The sequence below is a fragment of the Phyllostomus hastatus genome, unplaced genomic scaffold (genome assembly GCF_019186645.2).
Source record: "Phyllostomus hastatus isolate PE091 unplaced genomic scaffold, TTU_PhHast_1.1 phas_contig_159, whole genome shotgun sequence".
NCBI classification, from domain to species: Eukaryota; Metazoa; Chordata; class Mammalia; order Chiroptera; family Phyllostomidae; genus Phyllostomus; species Phyllostomus hastatus.
The window spans coordinates 26,609,152-26,633,350 of NW_025333640.1; the positions used below are offsets into that span (position 1 = coordinate 26,609,152).

Consider the following 24,199-nt stretch of genomic DNA (forward strand, 5'->3'; position numbering starts at 1 on the left):
TTTCACTTATTTCTCTCACGCACTGAACTTCCCCAGGCCTTATTTTTCACACCTTTAAAATAGAATAAGACATACCTCATAGGGTAATTGAGAGAATTACATGAAATAACACATTGTTTAGCATACAGAAGATGCTTAATAAAAGTCAGCATCTTTTTTTTCTGCTTAGGAAATGCTAATTTGCAGGAAAAGTAAAGAAGTTAAGTCATTTCATTATAAAATTCCTGGGTCACAAAGACAGGTTTTGTTTCTTGCTCCTAGAGAATTTTGCGCATCTCTCTCATTTTTGACTGTGAGCTCCTTGATCTAGGGGAATAAATGAAACTCAGTTTAATTAACGACAGGCCCTGGAAGGCAGTTTTTAAACTGTGTTGAAGCTAGGTTAAGTGGGAGCCAAGTGGGGCCATTTCTGGGGTTTTGAAGGTGAAGCAATTTGTTTTGTACTTGTATCAGTGCTTTTACTCCTTTTAATCTCATTTCTAGTCCCTCAGGTTCCATAATAAAGTCTTCAGTACTATACATTTTTATTAAACATCTTTTTTGGACTCCAATTTGCATTTCAGATAATATAACAAAATGTATGTCTTTCAAATATTCACTGAATAACTGTGATTAGAACATGTAATCCCTCAAAAGATGTTAATTATAATTTAAATTCACCCTGAATTTAATTAAGCGAATTGGGGATTAGAAAGTAGATGTAAGGGGAGCAGTTAAGGGAATACATTTTTAAAAAGCAACTGTATTTTTTCTTAAAAAAATGTAAACCTTGTTTTAACTTGAAGATTAGAAAGATAAGGGAAATACAGAAGACAAGGGAGAAAGCAGGTTAAAGGACATGTTGGAAAAATCTTAAAACTATGTTCACAATTTGGATCTTGAATTTAAGCTAATTGTAGTTTAAAAAACAGGGCTGGTTGGAGTAACTTCCTCATTTATATTCTTGGAGAGTTTTTCAGTGCATGTTAGCTCACTTGGTGTCTAATAAAGACTTCAGTTCAGCCGCGATCTTTAAGAACTGCAGAGAATGGCTGGGAAGTGGCAACAGAGGCCTTCCAATCCAGCTGTTACCCAATGCTTCGCTCTCCCTCACAGTATCCTGGCCGAGGTGGTGCTCTGTGAATAATTAGATGCAATAAGCACTTGGAGTATAGACAATTCACACTGAAGCAGTGTGTTTTCATGGTAAGGTTTTTCTGTTAAATTTTCCTAGGAACATGTTTTAAATCAATTCAACCTGAGATGATCTAAACACAGTTTTAAATGCAAAGCTATCATTTTTATTTTAGGTCATCTCTTTATTTTCAAGTGCGTCTAGAAGAAAATATTTATTTCATAAACCTATTTCGAATGAGTCATTCCATAAATGTGATGCACAAGCCACTTTAGATGGTATGTACGTGTGTGTGTGTGTGTTGTTAGTTATACACACTGGCTACCTAATAATTAACTGGACCCCATAAACAGATAATTAAAAAAAAAAAAGAAATTGCAAAGTCTTTCCAAATGTTCTCTTAATGGAAATATTTCAGATAAAAATTCAGGTGGGAAGCTCTGTCTTTGCTTCATAAGAAATTGAGCTTCCTTAAAAAAGGACCATGAATCTGACTTTACATGTGAAATAGACCCTTCAACTTTGTACTGTTGTAAACAGTAGTTCAGGGTAAATAATAAACTCTGTTTTTACCTAAGATATTCTTTGTGGCTCTAAGTATTTAATCTCTCATTCATTTTGCCTGCAACCTAAGATCATTCCACATTGTCTTTATTTATCTTTAATTTTCCCCAAATAACTACTTTGATAATGACTGTCTTGGGTTCTTTTTCTAATAACATAAAATTGTCGTTCTTAATGAAATGACTTTTTTGTGGAGGTAGGGATAGGTTCACGTTGTCACGTCAACATAATTGTTGGCCAAGGTCATGTCCAGAGAAGGGCTTGCTCGTCTTCGTCATCCAGGGCCCTGTGTGCACAGGTAGGCTTCCAGAATGACTGCAGGTAACCTCATGTTCTTGAACCACTTAAAATCTTTTTTAATAACTTGGGTTTCTTATTATAAAAGCTATATATGTTTTTAGTAAATAATCTAGAAAATGTAGAGTCAAAGAAACAGAGAAAAAGAAATAAAACAAAGGAAATACCATATCCCACTGGAAAGGCGAGAGTTGGAGAAATGATGGCTGACTGGGCTGAGAGACACGTGAGATAGTGAAGTGCATCTTCGAGACTCTTTTACCGGAACGGACGTTTAACAAGATGAAATCATATATTGCACACTGGTTGGATTCCTATTTGTGCACTTAATATATTGCAAGCATGTCTCCATAGTGTTCTACAACGTTCTTTTCACACACTTACTATTCTCATGTATGGGTGAGCAGTGATTTATTTCAGCCCTGAATAAGTTTGCTGTTAAAAAATAATGCTATAATGAAAATCCTTTTAACTCAATCTTTTCTTGGATCTGTATTATTTTCCTAAATAGAGTTTTAAAAGTGTAATTGGTGGACCCAAGGGTATGTATGGACGTTCTTAAGGTTTTGCTGCTTATTGCATCACTGCCAGCAAGGTATGAAGGGTGTGCAAGGACTGTCCCTGGAACCCTCACCAATCAGAGGCATTGTTATCGTTGTTTTTAAAGATTTTTATTTATTTTAGAGAGGGAAGGGAGGGAGAAAGAGAGAGAGAGAAACATCAATGTGCGGTTGCTGGGGGCCGTGGTCTGCAACCCAGGCATGTGCCCTGCCTGGGAATCGAACCTGCAATGCGTTGGTTCACAGCCCATGCTCAATCCACTGAGCTACGCCAGCCAGGGCAGGCATTGTTATCGTTTTAAAGAACTTTTGCTCGTGTGATCGTCTCCTCCCCACACTGCTCTTGTATCCTCAGTTCAGGTTGGTCCCTGTTGTAAAGATGAGGACTCCACAGAATATTTTATAGAAATGTGTATTTAATAAACATTTTTATTTCATCTCCCCATTCCCAGTTCCTGTTGCTCATATTGAGAATAAAATGTAGAGGAAAACTTTAGAAAGTTGCTCTGTTTCTTTATTTTATTTCAGCCCAAAGAACTGCACACTGCAGTTGCTGAATTCGTTGTTTAACTACATCTCTAACTGTGTTATAAATGGTGCCTGTAGAAGGGTCTGGGACAAGACCTTTAAGCTTTTTTTTTTTTTAATCACATCTGAAGATCTTGGAGAATCTGAACTACATAAGAGCATTTGGGCTACTGTTATTACAGTGAAACCTTCTGAGAGTATCTTCTCAGTTAATTTTTTTTAGAGAAAGTCACTTACAGATATAAAACGTTTGACTGGAAGAAAGCCTCAGGTTGTCAGAGTTACTTATACACCGTGGTTCAGCGGGGCCCCTTTATTAAATCATCTCTTGGCAGTCCATTAGTCGTGGTGCTACAGCTATCACATGGACCTCTAAGCTAATATACCTTCAATCACTGCAGAAGGGTAACCTTAATAACAATGTGAAGTCGATTTAGCGCTTCACTGCTCGCTGACGAGTGTTTCCCGTTTTAGCGTATCTACACAAGGTCCATCCCGTGTATTTTTTATATTCACATGTATCCTATTTACATAGCATGTTAGAGTCCAATAAAGATTAATGGCCTAGAGAAGGAAGAGTGTTTGGAAGCTTTTTGTCATAATCCTGACTCCGCCGCTTCCAGGAATGGTGTGATGGTGAACAAGTCACTCCCCACGCTGCGCTTCTGTCCAGTCGTCATTGGTAAATCAGGGAGCTGGGGAGGGGGTCTCTAGTGTTTCTTTCCCGTGTGACTGTTATTTGTAGAAAATTAAGTTATACCCTGCTGGGTGTGTAACATATTGAAACTTCTTTTTCAAACCTCAGTTATGCTTTTATAGGAAACAAGAAGAATTACTCTATTTGGCCCCCTAGAAAAATTTGAATAACTGGAATTTAAAAAGGAGAAAATCCATATTATTTAATGATAAATAATACAGTAGAAATTTCACTTAAAATCAATTAACTTTAAAAGAGAATTAGTATGTTATAGTAATTACTGAAAATATGTGTTTAATTTTTATTTAAAAAAATGAAACTAAATTATGAAAATAAGCTCACTTTATAATTCAGTCAATAAAATTCTGATTATAGTATAACTATTTACCAGTTCTTGGTGTGAATGAAGAAAGGCTCAATTATTGTTTTGGAGGGTGGCGTATCATTGTAGTTTTCCCAGGAAAATTGTATGATCACATGATTTCTCAATTCCCCCTCCTGTTTATTTTTGCAAAATCATCAAATACACAAATTCAAGAAGAATTTAGGCATCATCAATTTTCATAGGTGCTCTCATTTAAAAATATATTCTAATTATTCTCCTTTCAACTACCTGTCTTGTCAGTTATTTGTTCTTACTTGTCACTGTCTTTGTTCTGATTTCATTGACTTAATGACGTCCTGTATCTCCTGTAAGACTTACAATTATATTTAGCAGCTTATTCGCCTTGTATTTGTGATGTATTATCACGTGCCTGTATAATCTGTGAGGGTAAACCAACCAAAACTGAAGTGCAGAGATAGATATTATTGTGAAATAGCTTGGGTGTGAGTGTGGGAGGGGAAAGTGTTTTCTTGGGAATCATGTTAGAAATGATTGGTTCATTAGTGAACCTTCTCCTCCCACGATGCCTTCTGTTTCCCTGTTCACCCTAAATTCTTCAGGGTCTTGGAGCGTCGGTGCTTGTACAGTTGACCCTTGAACAATGTGGGTGTTAGGGCACAGACTACCCCTCCACCCCCTGCCATGCACTTGACAATCCACATAAAACTTTTGACTCCCCCAAAACTTTACTAATAGCCTACTGTTGACTGGAAGGAAGCCTTACTGATAACATAAATAGTCAACACACATTTTATATGTTATATGTATTACATACTGTATCCTGACAATAAAGTAAGCTAGAGAAAACAAAATGTTATTTAAAAAATCATAAGGATTTGTTGATGATAGCTGTCTGACAGGTGTGAGATGGTACCTTATTGTGGTTTTAATTTGCATTTCTCTGACAATTAGTGACATTGAGCATCTTTTCAGATGTCTCTATTGGCCACATGTATGTTCCCTTTGGAGAAGTGTCTGTTGAGGTCCTTTGCCCATTTTTAAATTGTATTTATTTTTTTGGTGTTGAGTTTTATAAGTCCTTTATAAATTTTAGAGAATCCTTTATGAGATGTATCATTGATAAACATGTTCTCCTATTCTATGGGTTGCCTTTTTATTTTATTGATGGTCTCCTTTGCTGTACAAAAACTTTTTAGTCTGATGTGGTCCTATTAGTGTATTTTTTTTGTTTCCCTTGCCTGAAGTGATATATCAGAGAAATATTGCTACAAGAAATGTCTGAGATTTTACTGCCTATGTTTTCCTTTAGGATTTTTAAAGTCTTATATGTAGTTTTTTAATCCACTTTAAGTTAATTCTTGTTTATGGTATAAGAAGGTGTCTAGTTCCTTTTTTTTGCATTTAACTGTCCAGTTTTCCCATCTGCATTTATTGACTAGATTATCTTTATTCCATTGTACATTTTGCCTCCTTTGTCAAATATTAATTGACCATAAAGGCATGGGTTTATTTCTGGGCTCTCTATTCTGTTCCACTGATTTATATGTCTGTTTTTATGTCAGTGCCATACTGTTTTGATTACTATGACCCTGAAGTATTTTTCATATCAGGTTGTGTGACTCCTCCAACTTTGTTCTTCTTTTTCAAGATTGTCGAGTCTATTTGGGGTCTTTTGTGGTTCCATATAAATTTTTGGAATATTTATTCTACTTCTGGGAAATTCATCATTGGTAAATCTTGATAGGAATTGCACTGAATCTATAGGCTGCTTTGAGTAGCATGAACATTTTAATGATGTTAATTTTTCCTGTCCACAAACATGGTATATGCTTCCATGTATTTGTGTCCGCTTCAATTTCTTCCTTCACTGTCTTAAAATTTTCCAAGTACAGGTCTTTTACAGTATAGGTTAAACTTATTCCTATGATTTTTTAAATGCAATTGTAAATTAAATTTTTTCTTTATTTCCCTTTTAGACAGTTCATTATTGGTGTATAAAAATGCAACTGATTTCTGAATATTTATTTTGTGTCCTACTACTTTACTAAATTTATTTATCAGTTTTAGTATTTTTTTGTGGAATTTTGGGAATTTGTGGAATTCTCTCTATATAGTATCATGTCATCTACAAATGACAGTTTTACTTTTTACTTCACAGTTTGTGTCTTTGAAGGAATTTATCCATTTTATCTAAGTTGTCAAATTTTGGAGCATAATATTCTTCTCAATATTCTCATTCTTTAAATACCTGAAAAAAATTTAGGCTGTCACACCTTTCATTCCTGATATTGGTCATTTCTCTCTCCTCTCTTTCTCCTAGAGCAGAGGTGAGCGGGCTGGGGCTTGCAGGCTAAATCTGACTAGCTGCGTGCTTTTATATAGTGAGATAAGTAAGAATGGTTTGTGCATTTTTCTAATGGTTAGAAAAAAATCCAAAGAATAAAATTTCATGATGTGTAAAACTTAAGTGGAAACCAAATTTTCATGTCATAAATAAAGTTTTGCTGGAGCACAACCACACGCATTAGTTTGTGTAGTGCCTCTGGCTGCTTTTGTGCCACGATAGCAGAGTTAAAAATCTGTGACCATGTGGGCTAGTGACCACATGGGCTAAGCAGCCTAAAATATTTACTATGTTGCTATAGTATAATAAAAAATATATGTAGTCTCTGTCCCCATTTTTTGTCACAGAGCTTAAACCCCTTCAGAACTTCCTGCCTGATAAGAGTATCTTTGTTGTACTAATGAGGTGACTCGCGATAGGCATCTTGGCAACTTCGGTTGCCAAGTCACCAGAAAACCCAGGCATGTCATCAGAGGGTTGGAACTTTCAGCCACTCAACCTCTAGGGAGAGAGATGGGGCCGGGTATTGAGTTTAATCACATGGTCAGTGATTTAATCAGTTATGCCTACATAATGAAACCCCAGTGAAAAACTCTGGACCCTGCATCCCAGTGACACTCCCCGGTCAGTGAGCACTGTTGTGCTAGGAGAGTGACGTGCGCTGACTTCATAGGACAGGGCAGGGGGACCCCCAGTTCCCTCTTGATGCTCATCCCTTATCATAGAACAGTAGATGTAAGTAGAGCATTTTCGGTGAATTCTGGGAGTTGTCCTTTTGAATTATTGAACCAGAGGGCATCGTGGGAACCCCCAAGTTTGTGACCAGTTGGTGAAGTGTTGGTGGCCCGGGGACTCCTGAAGTACACCTGTGGTCTGAAGTGAGAGTGGTTTGGGGGAGGCCTGAGCCTTTTGCTAGTGGGGTTTGTGCCAACTCCAGGTGCTCGGTGTCAGGACTGCACTGCAGTGTGTTCAGTTGGCGTTAGACCAGGTGTGTTGAAATGGGACAGCGATCTTTACAGAAACAGTTGACCACACTCGGTTCTAAAGGTGTATAAGTTTTATCAACCCCCTCCCCCCCAACTAAAGAACCAGGTTTTGATTTCATTAATCTCTGTTGTCTTTCTGGTTTCGATTTTATTAGTTTCTGCTCATATCTTTATTTAATTTCCTTATGCTCATATGCCTTGGAATTATGCAATCTCTTCCCATCTTGCTGTTCATGTTTACAGCTTAAAATTGGCCATGGTGGGAATATTTGCAGCACAAAAGTGAGCAAATATTAAAAATTGGTGTTCTCTCCTCACCCTGTGAGCCAGTTGTTAAATATTTATCAGGATCAGCATACTACTTGTAACAGCAATAACACAGCTTTTTAAAAAAATTTTTTTTTTCAAGTTAACTCTCTTTAATAAAATGCCTTTTCATGCTTCAATAGATTGGCATACACACAAATCATTGACATCACGAAGTGGTGGCAATACAAAATGACAATACAAACGGGACAACTGGAAATCTAATAAACTGATGATGATGGTGAAATATATTATAATGATATATTTCATTATATATCATTATAATATATAATGATATATATTATCATTATTGTATTATGTATTGTATTACATTATTATCATTGTAAATTCTGCTACCTCTCTCCTATGACTTAAAAGTACCACTTTTTAGCCACTTAGCGAAGAGAAATGGAAACAATGGAAATGTTGTTTGCATTTCAGAAGAGACGGTGTTGAAATGCTCGCGGCCCCTTAGTTCACGGCACTGCCCAAGGGGACACAGCCCAAATGCACTTCAGCCCTGCAACGTGTAAACACTGTGCGGAGTGTCTGCACAATGAAACAGTGCTCCACAATCAGGAAAAGCAAAGAACTGCTGTGCACACGACAACATAATAAACATAAAAACAATTTTCTGAGGGAAATAAGCTAAAAGAAAAAAGTATGTGTACTGTATGCTTCAATGAAACAACCCCACAGTAACAGGAATCAGAATCGTGTTTTCCCGTCTTGGGAGACAAGGCAAGTTGTATATGAGAGAACTTTTTGGAGTAATGGAAATAAGCGTAATCAGATTTACATGTCGCTGCATGAGTCCCTTTGTTTGTCAAAATGTATGAAATTGTATACCAAAGACTAGGCATTTTATTACATGTAAATTATTTCTCAAAAGGTACATAAAGTATATATAATATGCTCTAGAAAAAATAATAGATATAGATCACATTCTCAGGCTCTGAACTCAGATAATTCAAGCACCTTCTGGTCATTGCCTTTACCCTAGATTTCCTGAAGTTCCAACTAGAAGACTAAGTTTTGCACTGAGGATCACCGAAATTTTGGTAGAGAGCCATCTCAGAGGTTCTAGCCAGGAATTGATTTGTAGGTACAATGTTGGTGAGATTTATAGAAGATAAAATAAAGTGAGTGAGTGAGAAATAGACAAGTGGAAAGAGAAATTTTAAAAAGGGAGAGAAAAAGAAAATAGGGAACTATTCCACTTAAAAGGATCTTGAAACTTATATAACTATAAATAAGGAAGGTCACCCATAAAATAATATTCTCAGGGGACCTAACACAAAAAGATGATCTCCATGAAAAGTGAAGTCAGAAAAGGAATGGACTTGGTAATGAAAAATGTGATTCAAAAGGTAAATTTTAAATCCAGAATCGAAAAGAGATTGAGTAGTCTCGGATCCTGAAATCAGGAAGAACAGGAGAGGCTGGTTCCCTTTGTTAGTGTTCACAGTGTTTTGCTTTTTGAGGAAAAGTACCTTGAGTAGTTGATCTGCAGAAGTCCCTTGCAGTTCTGTGGTGAGATTCTGCAGTACCTATGGCAAGTTATTTCCCAGAAGGTGGCAGGAAAGCTATTTTATTGCTAATGAAAAGCTGATGAAAGACTTATTGCTGAGGGATTGATCCACTGCCCCCTTAAGAAGCTCTGAGATTCCCAGTCCTAATGGATGGAAAGGAGCAGAAATAACAGAGGTAGGTAGCTGGAGTCTAAAATTTGCAAGAAACATTAGATGGTTTGACATAGGTTGTCACTTAGGTTTTGTGGATGCCCTTCTCAACGAAGTGTTGTGGGAATTCTTGGCCAGTTTCTCTGTCGGCGTGCTGAGAGCTTGGTAGATGCGTTGTTGACATTAAATGGAGCTTCCATTAATTGATCAGAGAAGTGCTGGTTGTATATCACTTGAAGGTACTGAAAAAGGCCATTTTGAAGGAAATTTTAGTAGTTAATTCCTGTGCTGCCATAACACTTCGATCCCATTGACCTTGTGGCATAGCCATTAAGATGTCTGCTCTTAGCCCTATTCTCTGAGTGGTAGTCTGTGGTCCTTATTTTTACATTCTCCATGCTCGGCTTAATAAATTGTTTAATAAATTTGTATTGAATGAATGAATGATTAAAGGGGTATTTATTTTAGTCCTGTTAGACTGGAAATAAGAAACCCAAAAGACTGAAAAACAAACTTTGGGAATACTGAGAAATAGGCATTTTAAAAAGGATCTCATGTCAAGTAGTATGTAATATTTTACATAAGTTTTATTCAGCTACATTACAAATATTTCTTTTCAATTTAATAATTGATATTCTGAGTTACATCCATACCCACAGTTTGTTCCTCTGAGTATTCAGTGTTCATGTAACAAGTAAGACTATTTAGGTAGACTCTTCTTAGCTTTATCCTCAGTTTCATTTAATTTTAGTCAGACATTGACCGGGCATCTAACACATGTGCAGCATTGTTCAAGAGCTGCCTCAAGATTAAAGGGAGAACCTCTAAAATATTAGGGATATTTAACATAACATTTATTGTATACTTTTTTTTTTTTTTGCTAATAAACACATCAGCACAAAAGCCTTGAAAATGAGGAAAAAGCATCCAGGAAAAAATATCCATAGTCCCATTACCTCAACATAACCACTATTAGTGTTTTGGTATATGCCTTTCTTGTATTGTTCATCTACAAATATCTTTTGAAAATAAAATATAAAATGGGCAGTGGGCGAAACAGGGAAGGTGCAGGGAGTGTCTGGAGATGAACTCTTTCTGGCTCTGCCATTAGCCAGTGTGACCTTGGGGGTTTTCTTCACTTATAAAGGGCTTGTCATAGTATCTGAGGGCCCTTCTCACTTGAAAATTCCGATTTCATTGAAATTGAATACCTTTGAAGACTAAGATTTCATGAGAATGAAATCAAATGTGTTTGAGCCTGTATTCATCTCCATTATGGGACAGACTTTAAAATCGTGAACTACTATAAATATTTCCAGCTAATAGGTTTTCTTATGGTGAACCAGTTACATTTAAAATAAAAAATTTCTCCTGGAATAAGAGCCACAATCTGAATTGATGAAGTTATTTGGGTTTATAAATATGTTCTTAAGAAAATGTTAAAATAATTCTTGTAAGCCTTAAGGTATGCTACCAGAATACGAAACATAGGATCACCTCTATTTTAAGTACATGATATTTTATATATTTTTTTTAAAAAAAGCACGCCAAGGAGAAAATCAAAGCAGCTATGTTACTTGATTTTTGTGCTCCTCAAGAAAATTGATTTTGGCTTCCTTCCCCTACTCCGTGCATATTGTGGACATGTAGATTGGTATGCAAGAAGTATTGCGTATTGTGCACCAAAGCTTGAAAAATGTTCAAAGGTATCTGGTTTGTCTTAGAAGGATCAGTGTTCACATTAAACAATTTTTGTTGAACAGTTAAGATGTCCTATTACTTTTACCATTTCAAAGTAGGATTTTTTTGTATGCATTTTAACGGTTATTTAAGAGTCCCCGTGTGCTTAGAAAGGAATCTGAATATATGTGCCTTTAAAAGAAAAAAAAAACCTCAGCACATTGGAGGTTATTCCATCAACACCATCAAATGACTGGGAGCTGTAGTTGGAACAATATGTAAAAATACAGCTTGTGAAAGATTTCCTTTATTAACTGTCATCATCCGCAGAATATATGTTCAAATAAACGTTGTGTAATAACTAAATTTGAGATTAATAGGCCCCTTAAGAAACAGCGAAGTCATTCAGAACAGTCAGTGAAAAATAGGCTGTAAGACCGTTCCGTGCACATATTGTCCTGCTTACATGCTCTCCCTGGTGCCGTTCCCATTCATCACTGTCGGCGGGCTCCGTGCTCATTAAAACACTCTTGCACAAAAGCAACTTAATTTCCTTAAGAGGAGAAGACACCTGATTCAATTTAGTACCCAGAAACAGTAACTTGAATATATTTTTCCCGGCCTGAATTGAGATGAATAGTTATAAACAAGAATATCCATCCCTCGCTCACTCCAAGATTAAGGATATTAAATAATGTTTAACATTGGTATCAGGAAAGGGACCTGTAGAAAGAGGCAGGAAATATAGCTCACGCGCAGAAAAGTGGCTGGATGTCGTTTACTCTGAACTTGCCTATACATGAACTCCCGTTCATTTCCGTGATGTTTTTAAAGCAAAGAGTTAAAGTGATCATTAAAATGGTGAATTTTAATGGTACGTGTTCTAAAATCAATCTTTCTTTTTTTTTAAGATTTTATTTATTTACTTTTTAGAGAGGGAAGGGAGGGAGAGAGAGAGAGAGAAACATCAATGTGCGGTTGCTAGGGGTCATGGCCTGCAACCCAGGCATGTGCCCTGGCTGGGAATCGAACCTGCGACACTTTGGTTCACAGCCCACGCTCAATCCACTGAGCTACGCCAGCCAGCGCTAATCTTTCTTTAAATTGGTGAATACCTTGTGGCAGTACTATAGTCTTCATTTAGATTTATTTGTTGAGAAGAAATGTTCAAAACTGATTTCAAAACAGTGTTTTATTTCTTAGCCATTGCTGGCTAAAAAATACAGTAACAACCCTGACTGGTGTGGCTCAGGGTGTTGGGTCTCATTCTTTGGACCGGAGGGTCACCAGTTTGAGTCCCAGTCAGGGCACGTACCTGGGTTATGGGCCAGATCCCCAGTTGGGGACGTGAGAGAGGCAACCATTCTATGTTTCTCTTGCACACTGATGTTTCTCTCCCTCTGTGCCTCTTTCCCTCCCCCTTTCTCTAAAAATAAGTAAATAAAATCTAAAAAATACAGGAACAAATAATGGAATCAAATAGAGAATGCCCCTTGAATGCTGAGCAGGGTGTATAAACTCGCATTTTAATGGGTGTCCTGTATGTTTACTTCTGTATTATGGTTTAGTAGTACTTAAATGTAGTAGAGAAATGTATAACTCCAAATGTACTTGTTATGAGATTTATACAGTGAAAATAGTGGTAATTAAGTAGTCAATATTAAAATTAAAACTAAGATGTTTATCAGAAATCACTTATAATTGGCTTTTAAAACAAACAGAATAAACTTTTTCCCAGTTCTTTTATTTTTATTCTTCTTGCCTTTTATGGCACTTTGCAAAACACCTGGTAAGCAAAAAGAAAATATTTTGTGTTTCCATATTTAATGGGAGCCCAAGGATTAGAATTTAATCCTTGATGTCTTTATCTTTCAAAGTAAACCTGTGCTTGGAAAGGCAGTACATATTATGGGCAGTTCTCCTCATTAATCAGAGGCTGAAGCGAAATAAGCTCACATGACTGAGGATGGTTCCCAGGGTAAGACAGGGGAGCTCAGATCTCCCACGACTGTCTCCAGTGGTCAGTTTTCCCTTCTTTGTTTGTGTGTTTGTTATGCCACACGCGATGGAAACAAGGGCCAGTGCTAAATGATGCTTCATTGGCCTACCTCGGGGAAGCGCTGCCTGGCTAGTCCTTTATTATTCTCTACCTTATTTGGGAGCACGGTTGTATCTGTTAGGCTTCAGAGAATAGAAAATCAGACTACAAGTAGCTTAGCCAGGCAAGGACTCATTTTCTCATTTACCAAGATGCCTGTAGGTAGGGAGTGCTGGCATTTGTTCTGGGGCGCACTAGAGTGGCTATTGCTGCGTTATTCTGGTCTTTCTTTGCTGGTCACAAAACAGCTGTCACTGCACTTGGCGGCAAGAAGGGAGGACAGGCAGTGCCAGAAACTAACCTCCCTGCTCTCCGACCCCGACCCGTGAAGCACATGTATCAGTTTATATCTCATTAGTCAGAACTCCGTTGCAGGGCAACCCTAGCTCCCCTTTTTCATATGTACTTTTTGTGTCTTACTTAAATTCTTACTTTAAATTGTTTCCTTTTCTAACGGCATAAAGATAGTCTTTCATGGTTTGTTCTAAAACTTTTAAAGTTTTGCCTTCCAAATATAGGTCTTTAATTTATCCAGTATTTTCTTCTTCAGTGTGTTGTGAAAAACCCAGTTTCTCCTCCGGTCTTTGATCCACCTTCTCTTTTCTCTGACTTAATCATGACTTGGGGGTTCTTGAATCACTTGGGTAGTGTAACCTCAGCCCCTTGCCCGCCCTGGATGCAGGCCTTGTATCACTGTCCTGACCTTGTCAGCGGAGCTCTCTAGCTGCCCCTCTGCAGTGGCGCAGTCCTCTCCGTTCTGCTCCGCCTGCTGCCTGCGGGTGGCCCTCCCGCCTCCCACCCTTCTCTGCAGGACACGCCCTGGGTTCTGCCTTGCTCCATGGTCACGGTCAGGGTTCCCGGGAGATCACAGTCTGGATTCCCGGGTGAGCGCAGCGTCCACTGGTGTGCTTTACCCATCTGGTTTGGACTAACTTCTGTGTCTCATCCCTGGTGTTTTTTGTTTGTTTGTTTTAGTTCATATATGCACTTAAAATATTGTGCTATTATAACCTCTTTATTGGATGGTGTGAATGTGAGGATCATACATTACATGAGATGCCATCTCACGGACTCCATTCCCCAGCCCCACCCTCTCCTTCCACGGCATCTCTGGCACATCTCCTGGTTTCCTAGTCACTCTTAGTTACCAACATGGACTTAGTGATGAGGATTAGCTTTTTGGTGTTAAATCATCCAGGCCAGTCTAGTTTAAAGCTCCAGATTCCCTGCTTTCCCATCCTAGGCTTAACTTGTTTATTTAAAACACAGAAATTTGTACTTTTTTTCTTAATGAATGTGTGTGTGTGTGTGTGTGTGTGATAGCAATTGTGAATGGGATTCTTCTCTTAATTTCTCTTTCTAGTAGTTCATTATTGGCATATAAAAATGCAAATGATTTCAGGATATTAATTTTGCATCCTGCTAGTTTACTGAAATCATTGGTCAGTTCTAGTAGTTTCTTGGTGGAATTTTTAGGGTTCTGTGTGTACAGTGTCATGTCATCTGCAAATAATGACAGTTTTGCTTCTTCCTTTTCAATTTGGATGCCTTTCATTTCTTCTTCTTGTCTGGTTGCTGCGGCTAGCACTTCCAGGACTGTGTGGAATACGAGAGGTGAAAGCAGACATCCCTCTCTTGTTCCCAGTCTTAAGGGGAATGCTTGTAGTTTGTGTCTGTTGAGTATGATGTATAAAAATATAAAATAAGGTAAGCAGGACCATTGGGGAAGAGAGCCTGGACTGTTCTAGTATTTTTCTACCTTCTCACCTTCCCTACTTCCGGTCTCTTTAGAGCCAAGGGGAGAGTAAGAACAGATGCATTAGAGACCGTGGGACGGTCTTTTCTTACTGGTGCTCTTGTGGTCTGACCCTCGGTGCCCTCTGTCATAGCAGCTGTCCACAGGCTAGCTCTTTTCGCCAGACAGGTTAGGGGAGGGAGTTCTTTAGTGTACACCTCTGCCCTTGCCCCTAAACACGTCCCTTAGCCTCTTACTGCTGGATTCTCTTCCCCTGGAATGCTGCTGCTGTTTTGGATCTCTCCAGACGAATCAGGTTGGATGGCAGTCCTCTGAGGCATCTACTTGGCCCGCATGGAATTGACAGAACCTGACCCCATCTCAGAATTGACGTGTGCTTGGCCCAGTTTACCCTCTCCTTGCCCCCCACCACGGTGGTCCATTCTAGGCAGCTTCCCTACCTGTCTCTGTTCATGTACACATCCTCCCTAGCCCGCCCCCTATCCAGCTTGAGGGGATATACACATCGTGATGTTTCCCAGAACTCTCCTGGAGCGCACTCGGCTCCTTAGCCACCTTGCAAGCACTTTCTTCCCCCAGTAAACTTCCAGACAGGACAGCAATACCATTCTTGCTTTCTCCCTATTTCTCTTATCCCCACTGTCGGTTCTTTTGAATATATTGTCCCTTCCCCAACTTGGGAGGTGTGTGGACAGTGAGCTCTCTCCCCTAGAGGAGGAGAAAAGAGTCAAAAGACGCTCTATTCCTGGACATTTTCTCTTATTAATCTCCTCTGGAATTTCTGGTTTGTCACTATCAGGCCTGCGTGTAAAATGGTCCCCGACCTAGTTTTCATGTCTTTTAAGAAGTACCGCGTAGATACATATCCTACTTTAGAACAGATACTCGCCACACATTCTCCTCTTGGAGCATCGTCAGGAGTTCTGAAACAACCGTAAGTGCCCCATTTGGACATTTTGGCATACATTTCTGTATGCACTGACTGGGGAAGCAGAGTATGCAACAGTGAACACTGGAAGTTTCATAAATTGACTTGCAGTAGATGATCTACACTCAATATAAACAACAGGCTTCATTTTTTAATTCAGTGCACTGATGGGGGAGAGGAAAGAGGGATGCTGCACCAGCATTGTGCAAGCGTTAGATGTGGCATTACGAGAGAAGGAACGACCCAGCCTCACTCATGTATTTGAAGTGCTGTCATGTAAACAGGGGTTACAAATCTGCGCATCCCTAGGGCGTGGAGCATGGTCAGTGCGTGGCAGTGAGGAAAGTGAAGGTTTGGGGCTCACTGGAAGGTAGAACTTCATAACGTTTAAAAGCATTCAGCTTTTAATGGGAAAACTTACTTTTATGAGTCAGAGGGACTCTCTGTCCCCATTGTTTTCAGGTTTTTAAAAAAAATTCCTTTTTATTTCAAATAATTCCAAAGTTATGAAGAAATTAATTCATTATGGAACTTGCTCAATTTTCCAAAAATAATTTCATAAAGACAAGCTGTATAATATATAATGAAACATTAGTAAAATACCATATATTGGGTAAAATTAAGCTGATACTAAAAGCAATATATTATCTAAAAATGTGTAATATAAAGGAAGCCAACCTACACAGTATTAAAAATCACCTCAATATGGACTTTTTTTTCCAGTTAGCATTGATCTAATTATCCTTCAAATGTGATTATACCAAAGCATACACTTTGCAGATGGGTTTCATGAATTCATTAATAAAACCAGTGTAGGACATTCAGTTAGCACAAGAAGTATTCATTCATTTATTCATTTATTAATGTTTATTGAGGGTCTACTAAGAGCCAGGTACTCTTCTAGGCGCTGAGCACACAATTCTGTACAAATCAGACAGAATTCTTGCTGTAAGGGAACACTCTCATAGAATGCAGCATTCTAGGCAGGGAATGGGTAATTACATTGTCTCTAGCAAAAGAGATGAGTGAAATGCCGTATTTAACAATCAGTGAGCCGTCTCAGGTATGGCTCCTAGCCGGCCGAGGCGAGGAAACTCATGTCCAGAGAGAGTCTGCTCGTACAACCCGAAGGCTTCCACCTGCAGAGCAAACTGTCTTTGGTGGTTCGTGTTCGATCTCAATTTATAAGGTTTGTATTTTCCTTAGCCGTGTTTGTTTCAATGCAAAAGTAATAGTGGATTTGGGGGTTATTTTCAAAACCACATATTCACACCCCAGAGATACCCCTGCAAGATGCCCTCAGCCCGTCTCCCCCCGCCGCCCCTCCCTCCGCCCCTCCCCCCGGGTCGCCCACTGACGCATGCCAGAGGGCGTCCATCCTCCAGCTTGTCGGGTGGTAGGCAAGAGATGCCGCTAATGTACCAAGTAGGGATTGAAATCTCAATTTCATTTTTAAAAAATATTTACTTTTGGACAGAAGGGAAGGGCGGGAGGAAGAGAAGGGGAAAAACATCAATGTGTGGTTGCCTCTCGCACACCCCGCACCAGGGAACCTGGCCAGCAACCCAGGCATGTGCCCTGACTGGGAATCGAAGCAGCAACCCTTTGGTTCGCAGGCCTGAGCTCAATCCACTGAGCACACCAGCCAGGGCCTTAATTTCATTTTAAAATGAAATATTTATTACGTTTTAATACAAAGGAATTTAAAATGCAAACAGTAAGTAAGTGAACGTCTCCCTGGCCAGATACTTCTTGTGAAATACAGAAAAGCAACATGTTAAAAACAAAAGCCAAACAGTACAGACAGAGAGCAAAATGAAAAATAAAAACGACCCTCACCCAATCCCATTCAACAAATTTAACCATGGTTAGATGTTCTTTTTGTGATCCCTTTTAGAAAAAAATGTTAGTGTTTTCTTATACATACCTGTACCTACATATAGGTAGGTACACACAGGTACCTACATCCAGGTAGGTACATGTGTATTGTACATACCTATGTATGCATGTAAATATGAACACAATCAGAATGTGATACTGTGATTTATAATAAAAAACATGTATCTGGTGCACTTGGAGAGGACAGAGGGCTCTGACCCCTTTCCCATGCCCTGCCCTGTGCATGTCTTTCATCCGGCTGCTCCAGGGCTATGTCCTTCCATAACACAGCAGTGACCTAGTGAGCAAACTGGCATCCCGAGTCCCGTGAGCTGCTCTAGTGAATGAATCAAACTCAAGGATGGGGTTGTGGGAACCTCTGATTTATAGCCAGTTGGCCAGGAGCACAGGAGACAGCTTGGACTTATGATTGACATCCAAATTGTGGACAGTTTTGTGGGGCAGCGCCCTTAACTAGTGGGATCTGACACTTGTTTCAGGCGGATAGTGGCAAAATTGAGTTGAACAGTAGCATACCTAGCAGGGGCGTGAGAATTGTTTGTTGTGGACAAGAACACATTGAAGGGATTATGGACAGTGTTTGGAAACTTGCTTTATTTACTTAAAAGATCAGCATGCTTTCTTATCAGTATATAGAGGATACTGATAATGAAAGAGGATCATTCAAAAATTATTCTCTTTTTAATGGCTGCATTGTATTCCTTGATAATTCTAGATTTTACTTAACTAACTTGATTGCTTTATGGCAGTGGTAACTTTTAAAACGTTATTTATGTTAAGCATATTTATGTCACTGGATCACAATCGGGAGGTTATGGGAAGTAAAACAAGATGTCAGAGATGCTTCTATCGGGTGGGAGACTGAAGTCTAAATCTGTCGTTGCTGTTGCCCAGTGTGGCTGGGGCAGGCCCAGCCCTCTGTGTCTCCCAGTCCCTGGATTCTGCCGGACACAGAGAGTAACTGAGGCGGTGAGGTAGACTTCGAACGTCTCTGGGGGCTCTCCTTATTCCAGCAATCCTTAACAAACATGCAGGTACTTAAGATGGGCTTCATCAGATCCTTTCCGTAGAAGTCTCTGGTCTGCAGTGGGACAGGTAGCCATGCAGATGGGTCGTTTCCATAGTGTGGCCAGTGCCGTGGCCTCGGTATGCTCGGGGTGCTGAGGCAGCGGGCGTGGGGACACCAAGTCCACTTAGCGGTGTCAGCGTGTGTGTGTGCATGTGCGTGTGGAAGAGGCGATTGAAATCTTCTTGGAGGAATAGTGCCCGAGCAGAGTTGCTGAGGTCAGCGGCAGAGGAAGGGAGAGTGGTAGAGAAGGGCACCTCAGGCCAGGGAAGAGAGGGGGAAGAAGCAGCATGGTGAGTTGGGGGAATTGTCAGAATATAAAACTTGAGGCAGGAGATGAGATCTCTCTCCAGAGAGGGACCTGTTTATGGAGAGCCTTGTATGTCATGCCAAGGAGCTGGGAATTCCTCATTAAGTCAGAAGACACCCATGTCCCTTGTGTATCAGTTAAATACTCTATGACTATTATCACTCATGGGAACTCTGGAAAACGTCATTCCTTCCTCTGCTACAAGTGTAGGAGTGAGCCAACTATGAGATTAATTATCTATTGATATTGAGCCCTAGATTCTTGCTGTAGTGTCTGATTTTACATGAGTCTTCAGAGTACGCAAAGCTCTCACCAATGCCTGCCTGATCTCACTGCATGGGAGGGCTGAGGGTGGTATAGGTGAGCGAGTTTAAATCCATCACCTCTGTCAGAAAAACAGCTTACAGTAAGTTGGCCTGCAGCATCTTTGGGCACCTAAGCTGTCACTGTCATTTTATAAAATGCAGAAACATAGCCAATCATACGAAACATATTCCTTGTGATTGGGCTTAAAAAGAGAACTAGATGGAGTGTGAGTGTGGTGAGTTGGTCTGATGAGTAGTAATTGATATTTATTTTACTTGGTTTCTAGGCCTTTTTATTTCTAACCATCCATTTTTTTCTTTAATGTTAAGCTAAACTGTTAGTTATCTAGTATTAGGTTGATGAAAGGCACTGGCGGGAAGCAAATTTGGAAGAGAGGAGTTCAAAGGGGAAGACTTAATTCCTTTGCTAAAAATAGAGATCAGTCCATTTTAAGCACAAACACAGGATTGGAAAATGAACGCTGTTTGCGGGGAAGGTGCATTTTTGTAGAAAGAAAGGCGGCGTTCCTCATTGATCTCAGCACAGCTCATTTATGTGTACCGTTTTACTTCTTTTTCTCCTAAAGTTTTTTTCACATAAAACTTTTTTCCTGACTCATCCAGAATGGGATTCCAGGAAGATGTGTTTATGTTGCTGTAGTTTGCAGTTGTCGTCTGCAATGTTTTATGTAGCCGGATCTTCATTTTTTCTTACTGCTCCCTGCACAACGTGGAACACCATATGCCGTCACCCCTGTCGGGAAGCAAAGGTTTCCCTGGTCGGTGCCTGTATTTATGCCACAGAGGAGGTGTGGTCCAGTGCCATCTTTTATTGATGGGGCCAGCAAAGGAGACATCTAATGAAATTATCAAAGCTTTGAATTAATTATGAACTTGAACAGGAGAGCTAAGCTCTCTGGAGCCAAGGATCTCATTACCCATGCACTCGCACTGCATCCTCTTCGGGAGCAGAAGGCATTTTCAGCGACAGCTCTTAGCTTGGCTTTGGACTTGGTTCAAACTTGCTAAACTGACATCGTCTTCTTACTACGATGTGGCTGCTGATGTCCACGATGATTAGCTTAATTCTGCTCTGGATCTGCAGGCGATGTCAGTAGGGTTTCTCTACCCCTCCTTTTGCCTTTTATTGTTTTTTTTTCTTTCCTTTTCCTTTCTTTCATCACATGGGATGTTATACAAGTTCCTATCCTTTTTGAATAATGTGAGACGCTTTTAGGACTCGAGTGTAGCTTCTTGGAATACAGAGATTGGTTTAAAGTTAAGAGCTGTATTACTTCTACTGTGTATTCCCTGGATACCTAGGTAAGCAAAGTCAAATCCTTCTTCTCTGAACTTTGAACACCCAAGAAGTGTTTCTTGCTTGTTTCTACTGTAGAACGAATGGAGTAAGAATAACTCCCCTGGTCTGAAAACACTGTTCATAATTTTAAAGAGTGCTGTATGGGAACCACCGATCCCACTTTGTGGGGATCTCCTAGGACTTAGGCTCCCCGAAAGAGAGTAGTGAATGTTTTCTAAACAATTCTGGGTTTCCTTTCCCAGGAATATGAAATTTTTTATGAGTACATCACCCTCTGATTGTCTTAACTGCAGCAGCAAAATCAGTAACGACAAGGCTTCAGTTTCCTGTCGGTCGCAGCTCTTTGGTGCTGTCACGGAGGTTCAGAGGCTCTCAGGGCAAGGCTTCTCTGCCTGCTGTGGAGACCCGGTATCTCTGAGCTCCCCAGCTGCAGCTCGTCCATCTCAGTAAACTAGAGGCCGCTGGCAATGTTTGCAGGCAGTGACTAACTTTGCTTTATAGCATCAGTGTTTTAAGATTTTTGAATACTGGGGATGGGGCAATGATAATCTTGGCTTTTTCTTTTCCTATTCACCTTCAGCGAGTTTTCCCCCCATTTATTTTCTCTATAGGCAGCAGCAATATTTAATTCAGCCTTTGGAAGTTTTTTGGTAAGTAAACATGGTTTCACTTGTCTATTATATGTAACTTTTGTTGTGACATTGTTTGTATGAAAGATTTAGTGATATTGGGCTTCTTTTACTATATGGTTAAATATAAGAGTTTTTGTATCTTTTATGATCCATTATCCATAACCTGGAGAAAAATAGTTAATAAATAAAAATTTTTTTCTCTCTTACAGTATAATTTGTAGACCTGGGTTTAATATTCCATTTAATGGATTCATGGAATCAATTAAAACACTATGTGTCTCTTTATAGAGGTTATGTCAATATATTGATCATTTGATGAGGTCCTTTAGATTATTATTATTTTGTATCATGGGGCTGAGGATTTTGAAAAGGAGACATGACCCAGCTGCTCAGACAGCGAATGCTCATTTGCTTGTTGACATGTCATTTATTTCATCCATTCCATCGTCAGAGAATCTACTGTCTTGGTTTCTTCTGAGAAATCTATGTGAAAAAAAATTCAAAATGAGGAAATAACTAACAAGTAATTCACAAGAAAATGTAATATTTTTTCAATAGGCGAACTATAAATTGAATGTAAAAAGATTAAAAATAGTTCGACTTTCATACATATAATTACAATATGTTGTAATTAAAGGATAACACTATTTTAGCATTTTTAATCATTTTAAAGATAGATGATATAACAAAAAATGTGATTTGTGTTATGAGTGAATGAGAAAGAAGCTGAATTTTCTGTTAATTGGATATTTTTATGTTTATGCTCCCTAAAACTTTGCTGAATTCACAAAAATAAATTAGAACACTGAATTTTGGGTGCATAACTTATTTGCAGATACGTGGTCCCAACAACTGAGAGTAGAATCAGTGGAGTGTAAACTGGCTCATGTGTCTTGGCAAAATGTCAATTGCTTCTGTATAAAATGCTTTTGATGTTATTTGTTATTGTATGTATTTAAATGTAGTATTTATTACAGAGTGTGAATTCTACATACTTCTATACAGATTTTAATGTTTCAGTGTTACAGAGCTTCCACTTACATAACTTCTGCAAAATATGTTTGGGATAGATCTTATTTTTAAAATAGTAATGTTATTCCTGAAGCGGTATTATTATTGGGTTTGAGAAGAGAGATAATAGAGTCTATTTAATGAAAATGATCTCTTGACCTACTTATGTTAGACTCAATAATATTTGAAGTCATTACTGCCTGCGTGTAAGTATCATTTTCTGTACGTTGTCACCATTGGCAGAATAATATGTTAAATATGATCTTGCTGGAAGCCAATTTTTTTATGTGGTTTGGAATCATATACATTCACTATCAAAGCACGGTTTCCTAAGCTGGATCTCTGCTCTTTTAAATGTCTAAGGTCACTGAGAAACTGGGTTGAGGCCATTGTCTGAGTAACTAAAGCAAAGTGCATTGTCCCTTGTTTGGAAAACAAGCTCACTGGGCTTGGTTGCAGCTTCACACTGACTCTGTGAACGCCGAACACATCGTGGTGTTTGCTCCACAAGGTCCCACTCTCGGACAAAGTTCAGCGGAGTAAAACTTGTCCTGGGCAATCTTTCCGGTTTTTATCATGTTTTTTCACTTCTAAAAATTGGTGCATTCTCACTTTTTAGTCTTCTGCTTTTCCCCTTCTCTTGATCTTCTATCTTAATTCAGTTAATCAGTCAAAAGTATTTATTGACGTCCTGCCACACAGAGGTCGTTTTCCAGTAGCTATAGGGGGTGCAAAGAAATAGGACGTGGGTCCCTCTAGGTTGTGAAATTGGCACGGGCAAAAAGAAACACGATGTAAAAGTGAAGAAGTCAAACGAGAGATGTTACTGTATGGCACGTTACTTTCAGATGGCAGAGGGCATGTGCGCTCCTCCTTCAAAGGTGAGACAGAAGCAGCTTCTCTGGGCTGGGCCTCAGAGTGTGTCAGGGCTTCGCCAGTTGGGAAGAGCAGAGCGGAGAGGAGACGGCAGAGCAATGCCAGGGAGACGCTAGTGTGGGTCTGTTCTTCCCATTTTCCTTTCTACTTCATGCCCGTGCCTTTTCTTCCCCAAAGCTGAAAATTACCAGAGAGGGTTTGAGAATGAAAATTGTGATTGGAGATGTTTTGCTGAAGTGTTATAAAAGAAACAATTCTATTTCTTTTTTTTTCTCCCTTCTCCATCTTCGTTTACAGTAAGCTTTGGATTATGAAATATGTATGAGTCTTAAAGAAATCAGTTAGAATTGGGTTCAGCTTATTTAACAAAAAAAAATAATAAAAGCAGCTTATACAAGGTAAAAGTTTATTTCTGGATTACGTACAATCTGGAGGAGGCCGTGCAAGGATGCTACAGTGGCCTCACGGTCTCAGTGTGGACTGAAGCGCCGCTCTCCCTCCTCTACCCTCCACAGTGAGCTTGCTTCCCGTAGGTTGCCTGGTGACCCAAGACAGCTGCTGGCACTGCGGCCAGAAAGGTGCCTGGGTAGCAAGGCAAAGTGAAAGAGGACAGAAGGGCTCCCCTGAAAGAAAGCTCAGTCTGCCTGGTAAAAAGAGCATCCCAGAATTCCAGCACCATACTTAGTAATGTTTTATTGTAGAACTTAGTCATGTGATCATACCTGGCCACTGGAGGGGCAGGACATTGCCCATTCACTAAGAGCTGACATCTGGGTTTCTGTTACTACGGGAGAGGAGAGTGGGTCGTAGCAGGCAGCTGGCACTTCCTGCACATGGACACCGTACAGCGGTGGTGGTCGGGAGTTCGAAGAAGGAGATGAATCGCAGTGGAG

At 39.4% G+C, this 24,199-nt stretch overlaps 1 protein-coding gene across 2 annotated transcripts in view; it reads left to right on the plus strand.

Annotated features, from left to right (window-relative positions):
• The window catches only part of SLC10A7 (solute carrier family 10 member 7), a 199,107-nt gene that overhangs the window by 39,840 nt on the left and 135,068 nt on the right, over positions 1-24,199 (plus strand). The window contains exon 5 of one of the 2 annotated variants that reach the window (XM_045831728.1): positions 21,399-21,437. The exons of the other annotated variant lie outside the window; for it this stretch is intronic. Coding sequence (XP_045687684.1) covers positions 21,399-21,437 — 39 coding nt within the window. The remainder of the gene's footprint in view (positions 1-21,398; positions 21,438-24,199) is intronic. 2 annotated transcript variants of the gene reach the window in all.